Here is a 24,916-nt window from a genome sequence, read left to right as displayed (position 1 = left end):
AAACCCTAGAACCCACACAAGCATCTCATTAGATGTTAAACAAGGCTTTGACAAAATCCAACACACTTTTATGATAAAAGTCTTGAAGTGATTAATAATAAAAAGGACATACCTAAACATAATAAAAGCAATTTACAACAAGCCTGCAATTAATGGAAAAAACTCAAATCAATTCCACTAAAATCAGGAACAAAACAGGGGGCTATTTTCCCCCTCCATATCTATTCAATATAGTACTTGAAGTTTTAGCTAGGGCAATAAGCCAACTGACAGAGAGCAAGCAGACATAAATTATAATGGAAGAAGTCAAAGTATCACTCTTTGCAGATAATATGATAGTTTACATAAATGACCTGGAACATTCTCCTACAGGTGATGAATAAACACTTTACATAAGATTAAGTAAAAAAATCAGTAGCTCTCCTACATGGAATTGACAAATGGACTAAGGAGGAAATCAGGGAACACCACCAATCACAGTATCCTCAAGTAATATAAAATATCTTTAAGTAGCTCTAATCAAGCAATTGGATGACTTGTGTGATACAACTTCAAGTCTTTGAAGAAAGAACCTGAAGACAATGTCAGAAGATGGAAAGATTTCCCATGGACATGGATCAGTAGGATTAACATAGTACAAATGCCATACTACCAAAAGCAATCTACATATGGAATTCAATCCCCATTAAAATTCCAACAGAATTCTTTTTCCTTTCCTTTTCTTTTTTTATTTATTATAACTTATTCACATTTCATATAGATAATTATCCCTTTGCTCATATCATCCTATTCCCATCCTTCCTCCCTCTCCTGCCCTATTCTCTCCACCCAGAACTATGAAATGGGGGCCCTCCTCCCCAAGCAGAGGACCACAGCCTATCAGGTCTCATTCTCATAACCTACATCACCTTTCTCTGTGTGTGTCCCCTTTCCACTGTGAAGAATCAGTTGCCCATTGGCTCTATCTGAATAGAGAGTCCAGGTTCTTTGCATGTGTTGTCCTTGGTTGGTGCTTCAGTTTGTGTAGGCCCACTGGGGTCCAGCTCCATCAGCCTTGATGGTCTCCCTGTGTGGTTCTGACCTCTCTGGGACCTTCCATCCCTTACTCTTCCATTCAACTCTCAACACTCCACCCTGAGTCCAGATGCAAATCCTTGCTTCTACCCCTATACCTTGACAGGTAGAGTCTCTGAGAAGACATCTATGTTGGGCTAATATCCACTTATAAGTGACTATATATCATGAGTGTCTTTCTTGGTATGGGTCATCTCACTCATGATGATATTTTCTAGTTCCATCCATTTGCTGCAAATTTCAAGATTTCCTTGTTTTTAGTAGCTGAGTAGTAGTCCATTGTGTTAATGTACCACTGTTTCCTCATCCATTCTTCAGTTGAGGGACATGGTTGCTTCCAGATTTTGGCTATTATGATTAGAGCTGTTATGAACACAGGTGAGCAAATGTCCTTGTTGCATGGTAGATCTTATTTCAGGTATATGCCCAGGAGTGTTATGGCTGGGTCTTGCAGTAGCACTATTCCAAATTTTCTGAGTTTTTGGTCTTAGCCATTCCTATAGATGTAAGATGGAATATCATAGTCATTTGATTTGCATTTCCCTGATGACTAGGGACATTGAGCATTTCTTTAAGTGTTTCTCACCCATTCTATATTTATGCCAGTACCATGCCATTTTTTATTAACATTGCTCTATATTACAGCTTGAGATCAGGGATGGAGAAACCTCTGGAAGGTCTTTTATTGTACAAGATGGTTTTAGATATTCTGGGTTTTTTGTTTTTCATATGAATTGAGAATTGATCTTTCTAGAGCTAAAAAGAAGTGTGTAGGTATTTTGATAGGGATTGCATTGAATCTGTAGATTGCTTTTGATAAGATGGTCATTTTTACTCTTTTGATCCCCCTAATCCATGAGCTTGGGAGGTCTTTCCATCTTCTGATATCTTCTTCAATTTCTTTTCTGAGAGACTTGAAATTTTTTTCATACAAGTCTTTCATTTGCTTACTTAGAGTTACACCAAGATACTTTATATGATTGGTGGCTACTGTGAAGGGTAATTTCTCTGATTTCTTTCTCTGACTATTTGTATACCAGGGGGCTACTGAATGTTTTGAATTAATCTTGTATCTGGTCACTTTGTTGAAAGTGTTTTTCAGCTGTCATTCTCTGGTGGAATTTTGGGAGCCACTTATGTATATTATCATATCTGTGAATAGAGATACTTTGACATCTTCCTTTTTGAAATGGATCTCCTTCATCTCCTTTTGTTGTCTTATTGCTCTAGCTATGACTTCAAGTACTATATTGAAGAGATACCAAGAGAGTGGGCAGCCTTGTCTAGTTCCTGATTTTAGTGGACTTTCTTTGAGTTTCTCCCCATTTAATTTCATGTTGGCTATTTGCTTGCTGTCCATAGCCTTTATTGTGTTTAATTATGTGCCTTGTATCCCTGATTTCTCCAAGACTTTAAACATGAAGAGGTGTTAGATTTTGTCAAATGCTTTTTTGTCCTCTAGGGAGCTGATCATGCTTTGTTTTTGTTTTTCTTTCAGTTTGTTTACATAGTGGGTTACATTGATGGATTTCCTATATGCCTGGAATGAAGCCTGCTTGGTCATGGTGAATGATATTTTTGATTTGTTCTTGGATTTTGTTTGTAAATATTTTATTGAGTATTTTTGTATCAATGTTCATAGGAGAAATTGGTCTGAAATTCTCTTTCTTTGTTGGGGCTTGTGTGGTTTATGTGTCAAGGTGACTGTGGCCTCATGGAATGAGTATGGTAATGTTCCTTACATTTTTATTTTGAGGAATAGTTTGAAGAATATTGATATTATCTCTTCTTTGAAGGTCTCATAGGAATTCTGTGCTGAAACCATTTAGTCTTGGGTATTTTTTTTGTTGTTGTTGTTGGAAAGACTTTGATGACTGTTTCTATTTCCACAGGAGAAGTAGGATTATTTAATTTGTTTACCTGATCTTGCTTCAATTTGGTTATCAATTTGTAATCTATCAAGAAAATTGTCCTTTTCATTTAGATTTTCCATATATGGCATATAGGCTTTTGAAGAAGACCTAATGATTCTTTAGATTTCCTCAGTGTTTATTTTAATGTCTCCCTTTTCATTCCTGATTTTGTTGATTTGGCTAGTATCTCTCTGCCTTTTAGTTTGGTGAAAGGCTTGTGTATCTTGCTGATTTTCTCACAGAACCAGCTCTTGATTTTGTTGATTCTTTGAATTGTTCTCTTTGTTTCTATTTTATAGATTTCAGCCCTGAGTTTGAAGATTTCCAACCATCTACTCCTCTTTGGTGTTTCTGCTTCTTTTTTTCTCCTAGAACTTTCAGATATGCCATTAAATTCCTTGTAGGAGATGTTTCCAATCTTATTATGAAGGCACTTAGTGTTATGAACTTTCCTCTTAGCACTGGTTTCAATGTGTTCCATAAGTCTGGATATGTTGTACCTTCATTTTAATTGAATTTTAGGAAGTCCCCTAAGTTCTTTCTTTATTTCTTCCATGAACAAGTTGTTATTAAGTTGAGAGTTGTTCAGTTTCCATGTGTGTGTAGGCTTTTTGTAATTTTGGTTGTTTTTGTAGTCCAGCTTTAGTCCATGGTGGTCCTATAGGATACATAGTATTATCTCAATCTTCTTGTATCTAGTGAGGATTTCTGTGTGACCTACTATATGATCAGTCTTGGAGAAGGTTTCATGAGGTACTGAGAAGAAAGTATAATCTTTTGTGTTTGGGTGAAAAATTCTGTAGATGTTTGTTAGGTTCGTTTGATGCATGACATCTGTTAGTATCATTATCATTGTCCTATCCTTTGGTGTGGGGATTGATTTGTGGTTTAGACTTTATTAATGTTTATTTTACATATGTGGATGACCTTGTATTTTGGGCATAGATGTTCAGAATATTGATGTCATCTTGGTTGAATTTTATTTCAATAAGTATGAAGTGTCCTTCTTCATCTCTTTTGATTAATTTTGGTTGAAATTCTATTTTATTAGATATTAGAATGCCTACTCCAGCTTGATTCTTGTGTTGATTTGCTTGGAAGACCTTCTTCCAGCCCTTTAATCTCATATAATGTCCTTTATTAGAGAGTTGATACCATTAATGTTGAAAGAGATTAATGATCAGTGACTGTTAGGTTTTTTTATTTTGAAGTTGGTTGTGGTAGTGTATTTGTTTCATTTTTATTTTGCTAAAGAGAAGTTATCTATTTCCTGTATTTTTCTGAGTATAGTTAACCTCATTGGGTTGGTGTTTTCCTTCTAGTATCTTGTGTAGGGCTGGATTTGTGAATAGGTACTTTTAAAATTTGTTTTTGTCATGGAATACCTTGTTTGCTCCATCTGAGGTTATTGAAAGTTTTGATGGGAATAGTAGTCTGGACTGGCGTCTGTGATCTCTTAGGGTTTGCAAGACATCTGCCCAGGCCTCCTGGCTTATATGGTCTCTGCTGAAAAGCTGGGTGTGATTCTGATAGGTTTGCCATTGTATGCTGCTTGTCTTTTTCCCAGTACATGATTTTTGCTGCTATCTTGGATCTCCTCCACATAATTCTTTATAAAATTCTCAACTTCATATGGGAAAAACCCCTCAAAAACAATCCAAAACAATAAACGAACTGCTGGAGTTATTACCATCCCTGATTTCAAGTTTATTACAGAACTATAGTAATAAGAACAGCATGGTATTGCCATAAAAACAGACACATTGCTCATAGGCTTAGGCTGTCTCTACCTTCTATCTGCTGCCATCCTTAGTGGTCAATTCACAACTTGGCATCTTTAATATTTTCAGTCTCTATAAGCTGTATCTTCCCCAATGCCCTCATTGCCTCTCCTCAGAGATTCTGGTCTGCTACACAGTTCCAACCTTCCATTTCTCTCTATAGCTTCTGCAATACTGGGGTTTCCATTGCAACCAGGGCTATACCTTTACCATGACTTTTTCTTTTGGTCTCTAATAGTGCCATGATCTCTTCAACCCTGAAGTTGCCATTGCAACTATAGCTATATGTTTACCAGTGGCCTCTCCTGCTCAGTGGTCTCAATTGCTCTCTACAATTTCCTTCAGTCTGTAAGCTCTTATGTCACCAAACACAGTAACCTAAAAGAGGTTCTTACACATTACCAAGTTTGCCTGCCATCACGACATGCAGCCTTGGCACTATCTGGAGCATAAGTCTATATGCTGACCCTGAGGAAATACTTTAGATTTCATCTCAGTGTTGCTGGTCTCTTCTTAATCATGGCTAATTTCTCAGTTGCATCTAGAGCAAATATTTCACATCATTGGGCCTAGTCTTTTCTAAAACACAACCGATTCTTTAGTCCTAAATGACCAGAAGAACCAGAGGCTCTTTCTTCAAAATGCCACTTCTATAGTATTAATAGAGTCTTTGAGGGACTTTCAAACTTTCCTCTGAAACGTTACAAGCAGGCTTCACATCATTTGCACTGCTCTCAGCATTATATTCTAAGTTCCTTCAGCAGTCTGTTGAGCTCTTAGTGGTCCAAATTCCGAAACACTTCCATGAACCTACCAAAAACATGGCCACATTTTCAAAGCGTTATCTTGTGATCCTTTTACTGAGTTTTGCTTTTGTTAGGTTCCTATTGCTATGACAAAACACCATGATCAAAGGTAACTTGGGAAGAAAGTGTTTATTTCAGTTTATAGGTCATAAGCCTATTTTGCAAATTAGGAACTAAAGTGGAGGCCATGGAGGAACCCTACTTCCTGGTTTTGTTCTTTATAGCTTGCTCATTTTGCTTTCTTAAACAACTTAGAAGGACCTGCTACAGGTGGTACTACACAGTCAGCTGGGTATCCCCTCATTAACTACTCATCAAGAAAATCTTCCACTGATTTTCATACAGCTCAGTCTAATTTAGGCATTTTTCCCAATTACAGTTCCCCTTTTCCAGATAATCCTAGCTGTGTTGACAGAGCACATGGTGGGGCAGAGTTTAAGAGCAGGCAATGGGTTGCTGAAGTACCTGTTAGAAGTTCTCCTTGAAATAATACATAAAAGCAGTGACTCAGACAAAGAGTCATGTTACTTAAGAATAAAAGTCAACTCTCCTCACAGATTTAATAGAGAGTGACAGGGATTTCAGAGATAAGGTATGTTTATGACACCAGACTTTTAAAAGCAATTGTCAGAAAGAAAACATTTATCCAGTTTTCTTTCTTTAGTTTTTTGAGTTGGGGTAAAAGAAAAAAAATTAATGCTATCAAGTGAACTATTCAGTATAATTTCAGTTTCCAAACACATTCCACTTGATACTACATACAACACCTTAAACGACATGACAATCCTACAATCCAGGGGCAAGTATTTATATTTAAACTGATATTCAACACACAATTTCAAAGCTTCTATTCCAACTAAGAATATGAAAGCAAGTGGGCAGAGAGGAAGCGGCACACTGGACAGTTGAACTAATGACTGTGGGGGAGCCAAGATTATAGAAAAAGGGGGAGAAGATTCATAGTTCTTAAAGAGGGAAGCCGCCATTTACCTAGCTATCTTTCACTGTACCCTTATTTCCAGAGAGACACAGCTGTGTTAGGAAACAATTTATTTTTTGAATATTTTGTAGCAGAAATAAAACCATAGCTTGACACTTACATTTCATTTGCTTGAAGATGGACTTGTTAGGTTCAAGCCAGTGCTAAGGAGAAAACAAAAACAAAACAGATTGTTGTTGTGAATTAAAACTCCTGAAATGAAGCTGTGTCTGCAGAGACGGACTGATTAGAACTGCAGTTTTGTGGAAAGATTGGTATGTTACATGTCCAGAGGGTAATTACTTTACATTGGGCTAGTTATAACCCTCCAGAACAGCGATTCCTTGCCTATCCCTGTGTCTGGACTAACATCGTGAGAGTAATAGATAGAAACCTTTTAGAGTCTATTAACATAGCAGTCAACTAGCTTTCACAAATCTAAAAGCTAAGAATGAAATCGGATAGCATTCAATATGACTATAGAAAAACTTGCCCCATCTTACTGTACCTGCCTCTCTGGTGTACCCACCAATGTATTTTTGAGGAGCTAATGACCTGAAATCCTAAGGTCCACTGAGAAACTTTGGACATAAAAGTTAAGTTGACTAAGAACTTCTGGGAAGTTTCTACTGAGGAGACCAATAGTTCACCGCCCCCTCCGCAACCCCATCTTGGTATCTACAACTTTGAAACCACAGGGGAACTCACTTATAGATGGAATCATCCATACTTAACATTTTCTATTGAGAAAAACTTAGTTTGACTCAGAGATGTTAGACTCTACTCTCCAAACCTTGACCAAGGACATTCTACTTGCTTGGACACTACTGGAACTTCTAGTCCCTAAATACTAAACAGTCTCAGAAAGACAATACATAATCCACAGTCAACATCTGCAGGTTTCATACTTTCAACTCCCCTATATAAGCCTGCTCCCAAAATTCACTGAGGCCTCCATTTCTATTTTACTCAGTGGCTATTGTCCTTCATTGCTCTAGTCAGACAGTCTGCTTCTGTTGAGTTGAAGTTGTGCTCTCATTTCTTTCCCAGTTGCCATAGTCCATTCCACTCTTAACACTTTTGGAAAACAATGATGGCCTTCAATGGGCTCCTTCACCAGTTGACTGCTTTCTTTCTCTTTCTCTTCATTCTCTACCTCTTTCCCATCTCTCCCCTTTATTACAACAAATTGCCTTGTGAGGTCCTTAGTACTCCAAATTCAGTATGGGCTTAAGTACTCCAAACACATTGTGTGCTAAAATACCAATGGAACAACTCCTTTGACCTCTGTTTAGGTGAGCAGCACAAATTCTAATGATGTAATAATTTCTCTGCTTGGAGGACTTTATTGATTGAAGGGTTAAACTCAATTTTTGGCTCATTTTCTTCCTTTCCACTATTGATCTATTTCTGTTGCCCTCTGACCTCCAGAGTAGAGGCTTTTTGGCACTCAAGCACACTGCATCCAACATCCATACATCAAGATAAGTTTTAAGATCTGTCAAAGAGTGTTTTGGACAAACATCATCATCTGGGCTCATGTTGTCCTCTGGCTTTGCCTGCCAGGTCACTAGAATTTTGAACCCCAGGGTTTTGTTTTCTGTTTTTTGTGTTTTAGTTTCCTGCCTTTGACTTTGCCTGCCAGGTTACGAGAATTGGAAATGCCTATTTTAGACCCTAGTTACTTATTTCCAGAAAAAAGTCTTACACTTTTTTCTCCTTTATTAATTTATTCTTGTTACATCCCATCACTTGTATCCTCCCATTCTTCCCTCCCTCCCATTTTCCCCTTATTCCCCTCCCCTATGACTATTCCTGAAGGAGATTACCTCCCCCTGTATATGTTCATAGGTTATCAAGTCTTTTCTTGGTAACCTGCTGTTCTTCCTCTGAGTGCCACCAGGTCTCCCCCTCCAGGGGACACGGTCAAAGGTGAGGCACCAGAGTATGTGAGAAAGTAATATATCCCACTCTCCACTCTACTGTGGAGAGTAAAAGCCTTACACTTATCTTGCCCATAATGAGGTACAAGATCCCCATTCTCAGACACATTGGCTTGCATGAAAGTAAACATCAAGATATTAGTATAATGAGAGCTGGTATATTGTATCCATTACATCTTGGATAATACTTCTGAGTTTCTGAGTCTCACTAACTCAGACAACTTCATATGACAGAATGACAAAAGATGTGAAGTGTTCCCCATTTTCAAATATGTTTTCTATCTTCACTCTGACCCTTTGCTTTATCCCCTCATTTTTGTACTTTTACCACCTTAAACTTCTAACCTAAATCCCAAATCTCATTATCTCCTCACCACCCCTCATAATCTGGCTAATGGGGCCCTCCCTATCAAGTAGAATAGGTACTACTTTCAAATTGTCTTATGTCAATTAAGCTGAGCAGCTAACCCTTTACTGCGGGATTGGCCTTCCCACTTCAGATTCAAGCATATTTTTCTTAGTATGTCCTGGAAATCTCTGTTCTGGGTCCAGATGTCTCCCTAACTTTGTGACAGAGAAAAGGAGAATGAGACAACCCTAAAAACAAAGACTCACAGATCCTAAAAGAGACAAGATTCTGCTAGTGAAGAGCCACTATAGTAAGCTCTGCTGGGTGTTAATGCCGGCCATTTCTGCCTAGGGTCTCCCAGCCCATTATCCTCTGCAATAAGAGCTCCTGCATGCCCAGTTCTCTTTTGTTCTACAAGTGTTTACTTTTGTTTCTGCCCAATCTAATGTGTTTACTGAAGACCTCTGTTAAGTTTCTATTTCACAATGAGGATTGTAGAAAACAATCCAAGAAAACAAATTTATGCTCACTATCTTGGTGTATTAATATATGTCTTATATATGAATATCTATCTATCTGTCTGTCTGTCTGTCTATCTATCTATCTATCTATCTATCTATCTATCTATCTATCTACTCAAGCCCTAATATTTTCTTGACTACAATCTCAGCAGGAATTATAGTAACCTTGCTCTCACATTTTATATGCTACAGATGCTACCGCACATAACACTCTTCAAGTGTACATGTCATCACATTGCTGTCTTACGTTCTGGATCTTTGCCATTCTAAAGTTTTATTATTGCACCTCTTTTGAGGAACTTTAGCTGTTACCCTTTCTACAGTGTTCCTTTTGTCAACTAGAGACAGTTAAGAGAGATTTGTGCTCCAAAACCTCTGAAAATATACGTGGTAATGTAAAAAAAAAAAGACTAATGGGTGATTCAGCTCTCCTTTTGCCATTCGTGGAATTGTTTTTTTCAGGACTCAGAACCAAAACATCTGCCCTGAAGCCTGCTCTGCATCACACTCGCTATCAGAAAACCTTAAAGAAATTTCAGCTTAACATCCATCAGGATAACTCAAATCTCTGGCTGCTGTGGTACTCCAACAATTAAAGAGAACTATCTGACTAGAAAAAAAAATCTAGCTGGGCAGTAGTGGCCTATGTCTTAAATCCCAGCACTTGGGAGGCAGAGGAAGTAGGATCTCTGTGATTTGAGGCCAGCCTATTCTACAGCGTGAGCTCCAGGACAGTCAGGGCTGTTACAAAGAGAAGCCCCATCTCACAAAAATGGAAACAAACAAACAAACAAATAAACAAAGTCAGTCCTTTGGGAGGATACTTAGGTCACCATGGACCTAAAAGCTATGATATTAATTTTATTATTTGATTTTCCTTCTTAAATTTTCACCACCTAGAGGGTCAAAGAGTTTTTCTGGCCAGAAATATATCAAACTATTATCCAACATAATGGCCACCTCTATGGATCAACTCAACCCTCCCACCCTTGAAAGCTTGATCTTTGCTCCTACTCAGCAGAAAGCAGCTCCCAAACAAAAACCCCATCCCCAAATTAAGACCAGCCTATAAAATCCCCTACCTTGAACCTTCTTTGTCTAGTTTTTTAAATCCCTTCAGAGTTGGGATATATTGAAATAAATATATATGTTAGAATAGTTTGACCCAAAAATATTCAGCTCTGCTCTCTCAATACTGGCCAGGGACATTCCACTTGCTCAGAATCTATTGCAACTCTGAACCCGATATGTTTGCAGACATACTGAAGATACTCAACACTTGAAACTTCCCTACCCTCAATTCCCTGTCATAAACCTGCCCAAAGTCACCCTAAATGCTCAACAGCCAATGCTGCCCTTCATTGTTCCAAAGAAAGGATAGTCTGCTTCTGTTGAGATGGAAGTTCTGCTCTCCTTTCCTACCCAGTCACCACAGTACATTCTCAACCTACAACTCCCTTTCAGCCCTGTAAATCTCTAGGTCTTATTCCCCACCCCCACCCCACCTCACTCCCACATGCACATAGAATTCATTGCTACGGTTACTAATATCTTTCAGTTCTGACTCAAAGAACAATTCTACTTCTGTGGATGCCTGCCTTTTCTTTCCTCTTCATATCACCTTCCTCAATTCCAATTTAACATTTTAAAACTTGTCTTGATTTGTGACCTTTGTACTGTAAAACTATGAAAACTTTGTGAAACTGCTTCCAGGTTGGAGCATGTGATTTGGGATAACCTAAAGATATGTGCCCAGGCCATCATCACTCAAAATGACTCACCAAACACACTATTTCTTATTCTCTTTAAGATGAGAACTGTGGGCTTTGCATCCACAGTATACACTGTGAATAAAAGTTCCAGGGGTGGTGGTGCAGGTATATCTTCAATCTGAAACCTTCTGCAAGGCTGATTGGGTGGCTACAGCTTTAATGATCGTGGAGTGGCCTGGCCAAGAGTTCTGGAGGCACCGTGTGACAAAGTGCCAGTGCCTGGTCTTGGTTGAACCTTCATTGCCCCTGGTAGATATTTCTTACTGCTAAAGACACTCTCTTCAAAGGCTAGAATTGGGAAGTTGTTGCAGAAGCTGGTGTTAATGAAAAAAATAAAATAAAACTAATGGAAATTCCCTGGGAAAAATAGCTATGCAGAAAACTGAATCTTCCACAGAATCCATTAGATTTATTTTTAGATTGTTGATGATTGATTAGTGAACATGAGAAGGGATTTTAAAAAATTGTTTTAGAATAAAAATTTAGGGAAAATTTACAAGCTGACAAACTGCAATTGAATCATTAGGTTTTCATGTTCAGCTTTAAAAATAAAAAATAAGTATAGATAGGAAAATATTTTCATCAGCCTGATGTTGAGAGAACTTGGTACCTTCCTGAAGGCACCGTAAACTAGTTTTAGGAACCCTGATGTTCTCCTGTCCCTTACAGATTGGCAATAAAGATGGAAATCTTTTTGAAATAAGGATTCAGCATAGGGACATAGAGGAAGTGGTGAACTGCCTGTATTCCTGAACAGACTTGTCAGATTAAGCATGTTTCTGAAATTGTAGAAATAGACCACCTTTGCTTAAATAAGGAGTTACACAATATTTTAAGACTCAAAGAAAAGAAATGATGGTATTATGCTAAATATAAAAGAAACAACGAAAGGAGATTTAAATAGGGTCAGAGAGATTGAACTTTTGTAAAAAGGTAAGTTTGATGAGACAGGTAATAGAAAATAACTTTTAATTCTCTTAATTCTGTGCCAAGCTTGAAACAGGACCAAACTCAAATAAAGTCATCATGTCTGGCATTTCTGTAATTGCAAGGCTTTATGACCCCAATTTTAGAGAGGAGAGCCTTGAATTGAAAGAGAATGATTTTATCATAATGTTAACTTTTAGTTCTTATAAAACTTGCTGTTAGCCTACTTTTTTGTTGTTTGTTTCTATATACTTACGTAACCAAGAAAGACTTAAAGTTATGTAATCAACAATCAAAGTATCTAAGGAAATGATTTTGTGTATAAATAAAGCCTGCAAGAGGCACAGGTTGTCAGAGTAGGAAAAGCCAACTCCAGATGCACTTCTTCTCTGTCGTTCTCTCATGAAAAGAAACTACGTGGGGTCCAGTGTCTGATTCCTTCCTCTTCACTTCTGCTTCCATCCTTCTTCAAGCCCCTCCCTCATCCATGGCAGAACCCCAGGTAGTAGAGAGTTTGGAATGTTACAGGCCTAGAGCCTAATTAAAATTTACCTAGGGCAATCTTTAGACTTCTAAATGGCCATTCCTCCTGCCTCCCCCTTTTTTTTTAAATTGAATCTAACATCCTGTGACTAACAGGTAAAAAAGTCTTATAAATGCATTAGCTTAACAAAAGACTATTTTCCACCAGTCAAAGGACTAAGAATGCTGTCAGGCAGAATCTAAAGGTTATATCAGAGTACTCCCTGTTTTACTGTAACCCAGTCTTTCTGATGTGTCCATTAATGTATTGAAGAATGTTTTGATTTATGACTTTTTTGTTCTGTACTATAAATACTCAGTGTAATGGCTTTGCTGTTGGAACACAGGATTTGAATAAGCTAAATGTGTTCTTGGGTCATCATCATTCACATTTCATCTCAAATTAAACTATATTTTATCTGCTTTGAGTTGAGAGTTGTGTTTTTGTGTCATTGACATCATGAGTTCAGGTAAGTCTCTTTTAGAGGCACCTGCATGCACTACACTAGAAAGAAAAAAAAAACCCAGTGAAAATTAACCAAGATTTTACACTTCACTCTATCTCCTCTTGTGACAGTGCAGAAATTCCTCCATCTTGTATTCGTCCTGAGGCCTCTTCAAGTTTAACTGGAATTTAATGTCCTTGCTGAAGAATCCTACGGAAAACTACCCAACTCTATTCTAGGAATCTGGGGTCAAGATGGCCCTGAAAACTTAGGTGTGCTAAACTGCTTGCTAGTATAAACTGCCCTCTCCAGCTAACTGTGTATCTTAGATTCTGTTAAATTTCTTCCTGCAGCTGCCAAACAAGATAACAGGAAGTGAATTTTGCCTTTAAAAGCTCTTGTTTGGGGCTAATTTGGGGGTAACAAATATCTGAGTATGGGCCTAGCTGGCTGGAATGAAGACTTTCAACTGGCTACAAATTGTGTCTAAGTGTACATCTCCGGTGGGCTAACACCCTCTTTCTTCCAATAAACCTCTATGCTCTGCATTACCTTTATTGCTTAATATAAATTGATGCACATAAAGTAAAATAAAATAAAAGTTAGGTTAGCATTCATTGATTGCTTACCAAATACCAGATGCCCTTCAAGAACTTTTTCTTGTACAGGGAATCTTATTTAGTTCTCACAACTACTCATTTGCCAATGAGAAATCTGTGGCTCTTAACATAAAATGATTTGCTTAAGGTTACTTGGCTAACGCATAATGGAATTAAAGAGAGATGGTCCTTAGCATCACAACTAGGCAGCCTCCTGTTGATCACATGCATGACAATGCAACATCCTTTTTCATGAATATTTCTTATTTTCTCAGGAACTGAAAAAACTGAGAGTTTCCAGTCTAATATGTCAGATCGGTAAAGTCTTCACAAGCAGTAAGGAGATTCTTTCAACTACTTCAATATTATGGAATATCATGAAACTATGCACTTACCTATACATAGGTAAGTGTCTTCAAAAGAGCACGTTTCTTTCCTTCTGACCAAACTTAGATCAGCTTGTTTTTTGAAAATCTTACTTATAATAAAAAACCAGAAAGGTAATTTGTCTTATCACTTAGCATCTAAATAACCCTGTGCAAAAATAGTCTCTGTATCTAAGATTCCACAAATATAAAGTGAAAATTGACCTAGCATCAACATTAGGGATGTTTCAAGGACTTAAAGTTATTATAAAGATGATAAATGTGAGTCTCCAAGCTGCAGTGTAAAAACTAACAAAGGTTTGGTCCTGTTGCCATTGTTTTGATTTAATATGCATGTTGTAGTCAGTAGGCTGCATCTTTCAGAGGTATTCATGGAGGTAAATGATAAACAGACATCCTTGTGATTAAGTCACTTCGGGAGAAATAAACAGGTAAATTTAGAATTGTGTTAGGAAAAAGCAGTAATCAGAGACTTGTACATGTTACTGTATCATGAAGGTATGCACTAATTATTTTGCCAGCCTGAGTGCACATAACATTTTCAAATTCTCCTTGCTTAGAAACCTTTGAAGTCCTAGCCTTTCCTTACTGAATTTGAACCCTAGTCTTTGTTACGCAGTGAGCTGATGAGTCTGTTGCCTTTCACGTACTGTGAAATTGGTGCTAGAAAGTAGGTGCTGGATGAAGGTCCAAAGAGAATGAATGTCATTTGGGATTGGCTGTTTGTCTGCCAAGGATAAAGATGGGAAATATTTAAGGAATGCCTTTAAGGTGCTTACCATCTGTGTCCTAAATAATTTATTTTAAATGATCTGGTTTCTTCATTGCTTTAAAAAATATACCTCACAGTGTCTTATCAGTTCCCATTTCCTTTCAGATTCTGTGTATTGCACTTACCTGTACAGTGTGACCGATATTTACATTTTTAGGGCCACTATTCTTTCCCAGAAGGATATTCATATGGTAGAAAGACCTAAGAAAAATAACCTAGTAATAATCATGTTTTAGAGGATTATAGGACACCATGGTTTCAAAGAGAACTAAGCTCAATTTGTTAATAGTTAAAACAGTGGCCAAGCAATTTCATTATTCTGTAATTCATGCATGTAAACAAAAAAGTACATAGCAAGGATTTTCACTCCATTTTATATGAAATAATAAATGCTTACAGATAATATCAAAAGCCATCATTAGGAAATGAGTAAATAAACTGTAGTTTGCTAATATTCTGGATGACTCAAAAAAGAGTGTTTTAGCTGAGATAAGATTTTATGTGTCACATATACAAAAAGTAAACTGCAAAATTTATATCCATAGTGACCATTAGTATCCCAAGGGAATATATCCATAATGAACATCTGTCAGTACCACAGCCACCATTCTAGAGAGTTCAGAGTTGCAACATTAGTAACTCGACTCCTTTTGATATGCTTTCCTTTGCAAATTTAGTTAACATGTGATAAAAGGCAGAAAATATTCAAAATTAGACACGGAACACACAAAGACTCGATGGTGTTTGATAGGATCCTGAGAGTACCTAAAAGATACAGCCCTTCCATTGTAAAATAATTGTGCTTATGTTAGAATGAGATGAAAATAGTGTTTTTCTTAAAACTTATGTAAAAATGTTTCAAAAAATGTTACATTGTTAGTACTTACATGGTTATTATATTGCTTAGATTTGACTCATATGGAAATGTTCTTCAGCTTACAGGCAATGAAGAGATAATGATTAAGATATTGAGAGAAACATATATTGATAAAACTTCTGAAAAATTTGAATAATCTATCATATGAATAACAAGATTTATTTTGAAAATAAAAAGCACAAAACACTGTAATATATTTGAAAAATAAATATAGGCATCTAAACCTATTCTTTAACGTTTAGAAGCAACACACTAAAGTGATACCAGTTGGAAAATACATAGTATTAATGAGGGGCACAAATTTAGGGGTGTTGGTTAAAGGAATGTAGAGCTTCAGCCTTTTGTGTAGTATTTTATCTGAGATATTTGAGCTTTAATGCTTTTCTAAGTATTGGCAAATTACATGAATAATTAAAATAAAAAACTGAAACCTAAGCTCTACTTAGAGGATAAAAGGGAATTTCCTGTAATTTTTACTCTGCATGAAGAATTTTCCTCATACCAGGAAGATAGGAAGCTCAACTTAAGACTCCGGGTCACAGTGTTTCTCCTTGGCGGGCAAAGTGGTACCTTCAGTAAATTTGTTCTGTATTGATGATCTCTTTCCCCTTCCTTTCTCACTTTTCACTCTGCCATTATTTATGCATTTGCCGGGCAGCTTTCAGCCATTTGCCTCTCCAGCCTCTTCTATTGTTTCCTTCCTTTGCTTGCTCTTTCCATTAGAGCTAAGAGCTGGCCAATAATGTCAGCACTGAAGCACATCAGCAACTTCTATTTTTACTAGAGGTCTAGATGTGTAAAACTATAACATTTTATGGGCTGTGCTTAGAAGTTAGATATAGGCTTAGATACTTTTCCTCTTTTGTTTAAGTTCATTTGCTACCTGGAATTTATGGCACCTTAGTTTTAAAATAACTCTGTTTTATAACTAAAAACTAGTATTCCTTAAGGAAAGCAGAAAGAAAAGGTTGCCAACTGAATATGTGAATTCATGGCTGGTGTACTATTGTTGAACACTTTATTTCTTCAAATTTTTTTTGCAGAATAAAAGTCCAAAACATATGGAAACTAATTTCCCAGCACTAGCTCTACAAAGGGAACTGTGGGAGCAAGAGAAAACAGAGGATGCATTGGTTAGTGTAACTTGAAAGTACTAGGATCCCATCAGCAGTAAATGGGATCAGAGTTAAGCAGTTGTTTTCATTGTTTGTTTGTTTTAACATTGACATTAGGTAGAGTTACCTGGGAAGAGAAAACTCAAGTGATAAAATGCTTCCATCAAATTGTTCTGTAGGCAAGTCTGTACAGCCTTTCTTTATTAATGATTGATATAGGGGGCTCAGACATTGTGAACATTGTCATGTCTAGGCAGGTGGTCCTAGGAGGTATAGGATCTTGGAGGTTCTGTCCAGTAGCAGAACAGAGGCCTAGACAGCATGTCAAGAAGCACTGCTCCTCCGTGGCATCCAAATCAGTTTTTGCCTTCAGGTTATTGTGGAGTTCCTGGCCTGAATTCCCTTCTTGATGGACCGACTACAAGAATAAGTTACAATAAACTCTTTGCACACCAAGTTGCCATGTGAGTCCTGGGATTTGAACCCGGGTCCTATGGAAGAGCAGTCAATACCCTTAACCACTGAGCCATCTCTCCATCCTTGTAGAATTCTTTCAAGTTTAGGAGTTATCAATGAATAACATTAGATGTCATGCCATGTAAATTCAATAACATTATTATTCCAAACAATTCCAAAGCCAGATAGCCCTATGGGTCTATTTAAACTCTTTAAAACATGACATATAAAATCAGTGATATAAAATGTATAACATGGATGATTCATTTTAAAAACACAGGTACTATTTGTCTCACAATAACAAAAGATACCCTGAAGGATAGAAAGATAATGAGTCTGTTCAAGGCTGTGTGTAAGAGGCAAATGGCCTGGACAGGTGCTCATCTAGTCTTTCCTCTATAACATGGTAAATTTCTTCTTTTTAATTTTAATTTACCCCCATGAAAAACTCTACCTACTAGGAAAGTGGGTCAGAGGGGAGGACACCCTATTGAGACTTTAGGTGTGAAAAGCCTGGGAGAATGAGGAAATAGAAGGATCCAGTGGGTCCTGGAAAACTACAGGCGGGTCTGGGCCCTGGGGTCCTCAGCAAACTATGGCAACAGCCAAGGGAAATATAGGCAGTAAACTTTGAACCCCTACCCAGACTAGCCAATGGACAGGACATTCTCCACCGTTAAGTGGAGAAGGAGATCTGACTTTCACATAAACTCTGGTGCCCCATATTTAACCATGTCCCTTGGATGGGAACACCTGGTGGCACTCAGAGGAAGGATAATAGGTCACCAAGGAGAGACTTGATACCCTATGAGCATATACAGGGGGAGGAGGTCCCCCTCAGTCACAGACATAGGGGAGGGGAGTAGGGGGGGAAGCTGGAGGAAGGGAGGAATGGGAGGATACAAGGAATGGGCTAACAACTGAGATGTAATATGAATAAATTAATTTTAAAAATTATATCAAAATTTTTTTAAATTTACTATAATTTATTCAGATTACATCTCCATTTTTATTCCCTAGCTTGTCTCTTCCTGTTTGTACCCTTCTTCCTTCTTCCACCCATTTCCCTTCCCCTAGACCACTGACAGAAGTGGACCACCTCCCCCACCATATGGACATAGCCTATCAGGTCTCATCTGGATAGCCTTCTATCCCTTCCTCTGTGTGCCCACAGAAGGCCTTCCTACCAAAGGAAAGTGATCAAATCTGGGGTACTAGAGGTCGTGTCATAGGCAGTCCCCAATCTCCCCAAAACATCTGGGGATGAGCTGTCCATTGGCTATATTTGAACAAGGGTCTAGATTTACTGCATGTATTGTCCTTCGTGGTACAACAGTTATGTGCTGGTCTCCCTGGGCCCAGATCCACCAGCGTTGATGGTCTCCTTGTGGAGTTCCTGAACCCTCTGGGTCCTTGCATTTCCCCATTCTTCCATACCACTCTCAGCATTCCATCTGAAGTCCAGCATTGAGTTCCAGCATCTGACCCGATCCCCCGCTGGGTGGAGTCTCTCAGAGGACATCTATGTTGGGCTAATATCCATTTATAAGTGAGTGTATACTATGCAGGTCATTCTAGGTCTTGGTTACCTCACTCAGGACGATCATTTCTAGTTCTATCCATTTGTGTGTAAGTTTCAAGATTTCCTTGTGTTTAATAGCTGAGTAGCATTACATTGTGTAAATGTACCAGAGTTTTTTTTAATCCATTCTTTGGTTGAGGGTCATCTCGGCTGTTCCCAGATTCTGACTATTATGAATAAAGTTGCTATGAACACAGTTGAGCAAATGTCCTTGTTGTGTGGTGGAGCATCTTTCGGGTATATGCCCAGGAGTGGTATATCTGAATCTTATAGTAGTAGCACTACTCCTAATTTTCTGAGAAAGCTCCAGATTGATTTCCAAAGTGGTTGTACAAGTTTGAAATCCCACCAGCAATGGAGGAGTGTTCTCCTTTCTTCATATCGTTGCCAGTATGTGTTGTCATTTGAATTTTTTATCTTAGGTTTCTGGTAGGTGCAAGATAGAATCTCAGAGTCCTTTTCATTTGCATTTTCCCTAATAACTAAGGATGCTGAGCATTTCTTTGGGTGTTTCTCAGTCATTCGATGTTCCTCTGTTGACAATTCTGTTTAGCCCTGTATCCCATTTTTCAATTGGACAATTTAGTTTGGAGGTCTTTAATTTCCTGAGTTCTTTATATATGTTGGATATTAGCCCTTTGTCATATGTAAGATTGGTGAAGATCTTTTCCCGATCTGTAGGTTGTCATTTTGTCTGTTGACAGTGTCCTTTGCTTTACAGAAGCTTTTCAGTTTAATGAGGTTGGTCTGAGAGCCTGAGCTACAGCTGTTTGGTTCAAGAAGTTGTCTCCTGTGCCAAGGAGTTCAAGGCTCTTCCCCATTTTTTCCTCTAACAGATTTAATGATCTTGGTTTTATGTTAAGGTGTTTAATCCACTTGGACTGTAGTTTTGTTCATAGTGATGAGTATGAATCTATTTGCATTCTTCTACATGTAGACATCCAGTTAGACCAGCATCATTTGCTTAAGATGCTATCTTTTTTTCCACTGTATGAATTTTGCTTCTTTGTCAAAAATCAAGTGTCCACAGGTGTATGGGTTTATTGCTGGGTCTTTGATTCCATTCCATTGATCAACCAACCTATTTTATGCCAGTACCATGCTGTTTGTTGTTGTTGTTGTTGTTATTGTTGTTTTGATTTTTGTTTTTTAAAACTGTTGCTCTATAGTACAGCATGAGATCAGGCATGGAGATTCCTCCAGAAGATTTTTTATTGTACAAGATTATTGTTTTAGCTATTTTCTTTTTTTTTCTTTTTCTACATTTGTAAAGAATTGTGTATGAGCTGGGCATGGTGGCACATGCCTTTAATCCCAACACTTGGGAGGCAGAGGCAGGAGGATAGCTGTGGAGTTTGAGGCCAGTCTGGTCTACACAGTGAGTTCAGGACAGCCAAGGCTAAACAGAGAAACCCTGTTTTGGAAAACAAACACACAAACAACAACAACAACAACAACAACAACAACAAAAGAATTGTGTATGAATTTTGATGGGAATTGCATTGACTCTGTAGATTGCTTTTGGTACAATGGCCATTTTTACTATGTTGATTCTCTTGATCCATGAGCATGGGATATCTTTCCACTTTCTGATATCTTCTTCAATTTCTTTCTTCAGAGACTTGAAGTCTTTTCATACAAATCTTTCACTTGTGTGGTTAGAGTTACACCAAGATACTTTATATGACTTGTGGCTATTGTGAAGGGTATAGTTTCCCTAATTTCTTTCTCAGTCTGTTTGTCATATGTATACAGGAGGATTAATGATTTTTTTTGGATCATGATAAATTTCTCAGCCATACCCTTGAAACTCTCAAGGCTTCTCTCTGCTGAGTTTATAGTTGACCATGTTTTCCTCATTATTTCCTGTTTATTTTATTTGTGTCATCCTGGTTTCATTTTTTTAGACCATATCTAAAAATATGAGTGTCCTTTAGCTTTCTGGTTCTCCCCCCATCTACAGTCTTTCCTTAGTTCTACAATCAAATCTCAGGGATTGAATAAAGAAATATTTTGTTGGTTCAAAAAAATTCTATCTGAGGCCTAAACTCCTTATTTAGCTTTTGACTCCATTTTTCAAACAGTTATGCAGTCTCACTGCTTTAACTATGCTAACAGGTTTTCCAAACTTAATATATTCACATAGGCACTGCTCACTTTCCATACAGCTCATTTGGTGATTGGCTTTACTTATATGGGAAGCCCTAGCCAGCCATGCCATGACTTCAGATGTGCTGAAACTGTATTCAGAGAGAAAGTGTCCCCCTACACCTTTCACCTCTTTCTTCCACCAAGGCACCAAAACTTGTAAAGATGAATTCGAAAGAAAAAAATTTTTTTAGCTTTTTCTAGACCACATTAGTCATCTTCTGAACAGCCCCCCCAAATTTAGCTTTGCTCAAACATAGGCTTGTATATATCCTACCATATGTAAGAATAATATTGGATGTTCTAAGCCAAGAATTCTGGGGAGCTGGTTACACAGCAAAATAACTAACACAGCTTGTCATGTTTCATTCATGTAACAGCATTACAACTCAATCTTGAAAACTGATTCAAGCTCAAAGGAAACAAAAGCCCCCTTTAAATGTTCATTGCATGATTGTACTATTTGTATTTATCCAAGCTATGCATCATAGCAATGGTCAGCTTTTCCCAGCTTGACTTAAAATCTGACTTGAAATCTATTTTAAAACTTTCAAGCCCTTGGTTTCTAGTGATTTTGGCTGCTGTAAACCTCCAGATTCTTCTTTTTTTTATTCAATGATACCTTGTAAATTACAATTGACTTCTTTCAAGGTTCTTTTCCAGTCAAGTGAGAGAAATTCCCTACTTTGAGTATTTTCTTTTTCCTGACTCCAATTGTGTAAAAATTGCATTTCCCTACCACATTTCTTATTCCTATAATTGTGTTCTGTTTCAACAATTAGTCTGTGTATTTGCCCCCTCTCCTGTTAAATTAATGACATCAGAGAGTTTTGAGTAGTTTCCAGTTCTTCCTCTCTCTTTTCAGAAGGGCTTCAGATGTTGATAGGCTGCCCATTGTGTGCAATAATTATGGTTAAACTCCAAGTTTTGCTGTCGCTCAAGGATTCTGACAAACTTCCCAGAATATGGCAATGGTAGTTCTTTGAGCCATACCTGGATGTCTTAATAATATATTCAACTTCAAAGAGGTGATGGCAGGGCAGGGTACTATGTGGCTCCAGTGACAAAGACCTTAGAGAAACAAGCCTTCTGTACATATCCCACAAGGTACCCCAAAAGTTGTAATTTTTAAATACTTCTTTTTATTTTTAAATTATGTTTATGTGCTTATGTCTCTGTGTGTATGTTTATGTAACTGCAGGTGTTTGAAGAGGCAACAAAAGAGCATAGGACGCTCTCAAGCCGGAATTTTGGGCACTTGTGAGTTGCCTAATGTGAGTGTTGAATACTCAACTCAGCTTCTGTGAGTGTAGAAAACACTTTAGACTACTGAGTGATTTCTCCAGCATTTGAAGTTGTGATATTTAACTCTTGTTGACCTTCAAAAACAGAGGCAAACTTAATAAGCATGCCAATCCATAAGCAAGGACTTCTAAATCCTGTTCTGTTCAGGGCTGCCCTAAATCTTTGGTTTCTTTCCTGATCTCAAGAATGAGCATCTGAGAAGCAATTATCCTGAGGAGATCAGCAGGAAGCAGCCTTTCACTAGGAGGAGCAGGTGGTGGGACATAATACCATCTGGCTTCCTGCCACCATCCTAATAGTTTATTCTATTCTCTGTCCTCCCGAAAGTGCCTGTAGAAAATGCAAATTGTTCTGATATAGATAAGATTTTTTCCCATTATTAATTAGGCAGCAATAGGCTCAATATCTGGCTTCCTACATAAAAAGCTCCGTCTGTGTTTACTTAAAAGGGGTAACACCAGTACCAAGTAGCCCAGAATATAAACCAATCACCTACAACCTAGGTGTGGCCTAATTCTTCTTTGGTGGGCTATTGGCTAGAGCATGCACTAGCTCCAGTGCTTATAAGCATCCTTGTTTAAATTTGGAGAAGAAGGTGGGGTAAAAATAATAAAGAGAGACCTAGTACATTTTACATATGAAACCATAGTAATAAAAATTCAAGTTAAGAAATTCAGCTATGTGTTTTAAAAATGTATTACAAGAGGAACTTACCTACATTATCTCAGAAAAATGATGATTTAACATCAGTGAGGCTGAGAAGAGGTAGACTACATTACACAATAGTGTAACTACACCATAGACTAACTACACAATAGGGGTAATTACACTTTGCTTCTCTAGTCTACCTGGCTTTCTTAATTGATTAATCTAGTCTACCTGGCTTTCTTAATTGGTTAACTTTCTACAAAAAAAATAAGTCTGTAAAGACTGTTAATAGCAGTGTCCCTACCTATAAAAGAAGTTACAGACATTTGTGTGATCTGCAGGCACTAAACATGACTGTTAATTACTCACATGGGCCTAGCCAAAGCATGTCAATTGTAAAAGCAAAAACATCAATGAACAGTGAGAACAACATATAACATATAGTCAATGTATACCATGTGTCAAGCATTTGTATACCTAATTCTAATTCTTTCAAAAGTCATAAATGAAATTATTCTATTTATTGTTTCCACTGGGACAAAGCATAAAAGTGGAATAACCTGGTGGGTCAAACAGCTTACTAACCCAAAGAGATAGGGTTTCCAAATAAGATCTTTCTGAGTCCAGAAACTATGCAATTTTAAGAGGTTGGGTTTTTAACTCAGTGGTCGAATACTTGCCTAGCATGTAAAAGGCTCATAGTCTAATCCACAGAAATGTAAACATCAAACCAAATCAGAACTGTTCAGGTATGTTGCCACAGAGCCACGTGTCTATAATTCTAAAGCCTACAAGGCAGAAGCCAAAGGCTGTGGAAGAGTCTAAGGCCAGCCTAAGGTAAATGTGAGAACCTGGCTCAAATTAAAATAAGAATCTATTCAGTTTTGTACAGCAATAACATTGCAACCGATGCAGTTACATAAGGTCATAACAGCTAATGAATATTGAGAAAAACAGTCTGGTTGTGGTGATATTTTTATCTGTCAGTCTTATTTTCCAGGTAAATGGCTCTATCCGCAGTCTGTCCCCTGTGTGTTCATTACTATTTCCTGAAATTATTTTCTATCCAGTAGTTAACCCACTCATAATACAGTAGCAGGTGGCTATAAAACAGACACTTGTAAAGTTCTAATTGATTTAAAAAGTAGAGTAACCCTGGCAATATTGTATATATAATATTTTGGTTATTACTTATATGATAGGAAAACTGAAGAGAAGCAGAAGTAAATGATATCTTACTTTTATGAGACTAATGATTAGTATTTTCTGTTAGGTGAGAGAGAAAGGGGAAAGAAATATATAAGAATGAGACTAAAGAAGTAAAATGGAGGGAGATATAGAAGTTTTGGTTAATAGTAGTTTAAAAAGAGTGCATGAATAAATGTATTCAGGCATTGTAATAAAGTTTTGTCTATGTGACAGTAAGAAGAATGCTTATGGAAAAAAAGGAACAGAGGAAGAGTGTATATAAAACCTTAACAGGCATGAAAAGTAGGGTATAGGGTAGCTTGTTACATTGATCTGCTTCGCTAAATATATAAGAAACAACAGTTGGGAAAGAACAGGTGAGTAGAGATATAAGAAAATAAAAACACAGGCAGATAAGCAATAAATGCAGTGTGGGAGAAAGGAGGGAAGGGTGAAGGGAGATATAAGAAAAGCAAATCATTGACTTGACTTGAATGTTTTTTCATCACCTTGGTAGATTTATTGTTTTGTTTCCCTGGTCCTATCCCAGGTAATATTATATGTTGATTTTTTTTTTCACCCATCCTATTCTTCATTCATGGACTGTATCTCCCTTCTGTGCAAAGTTTTCTTGCCTCTCTTCTGAAAACTATGTTTAGGGTATCTATGTTTAGAATTGCAATCTGCAATGCAGATTGATCTTTTTATCCACACAAAGTCACCAAGAGATGTTCTTTATCTCTTTTGACTAACTTTAATTTGAACCCTATTTTTTTCAGGTACTAGAACAACAACTCCATTTTACTC

The 24,916-nt window shown here is 37.5% G+C and overlaps 1 protein-coding gene across 3 annotated transcripts in view; it reads right to left on the bottom strand.

Moving 5' to 3' along the window:
- The window catches only part of FRMD3 (FERM domain containing 3), a 209,159-nt gene that overhangs the window by 117,695 nt on the left and 66,548 nt on the right, over nucleotides 1-24,916 (bottom strand). For all 3 annotated transcript variants that reach the window (XM_084783840.1, XM_084783838.1, XM_084783839.1), the window contains one exon: nucleotides 6,675-6,717. In XM_084783840.1, coding sequence (XP_084639966.1) covers nucleotides 6,675-6,717 — 43 coding nt within the window. The remainder of the gene's footprint in view (nucleotides 1-6,674; nucleotides 6,718-24,916) is intronic.

The sequence above is a fragment of the Acomys minous genome, assembly GCF_964271855.1.
Source record: "Acomys minous genome assembly, chromosome: 1".
NCBI lineage: Eukaryota > Metazoa > Chordata > Mammalia > Rodentia > Muridae > Acomys > Acomys minous.
This window is presented reverse-complemented; position numbering and strand designations above follow the sequence as displayed.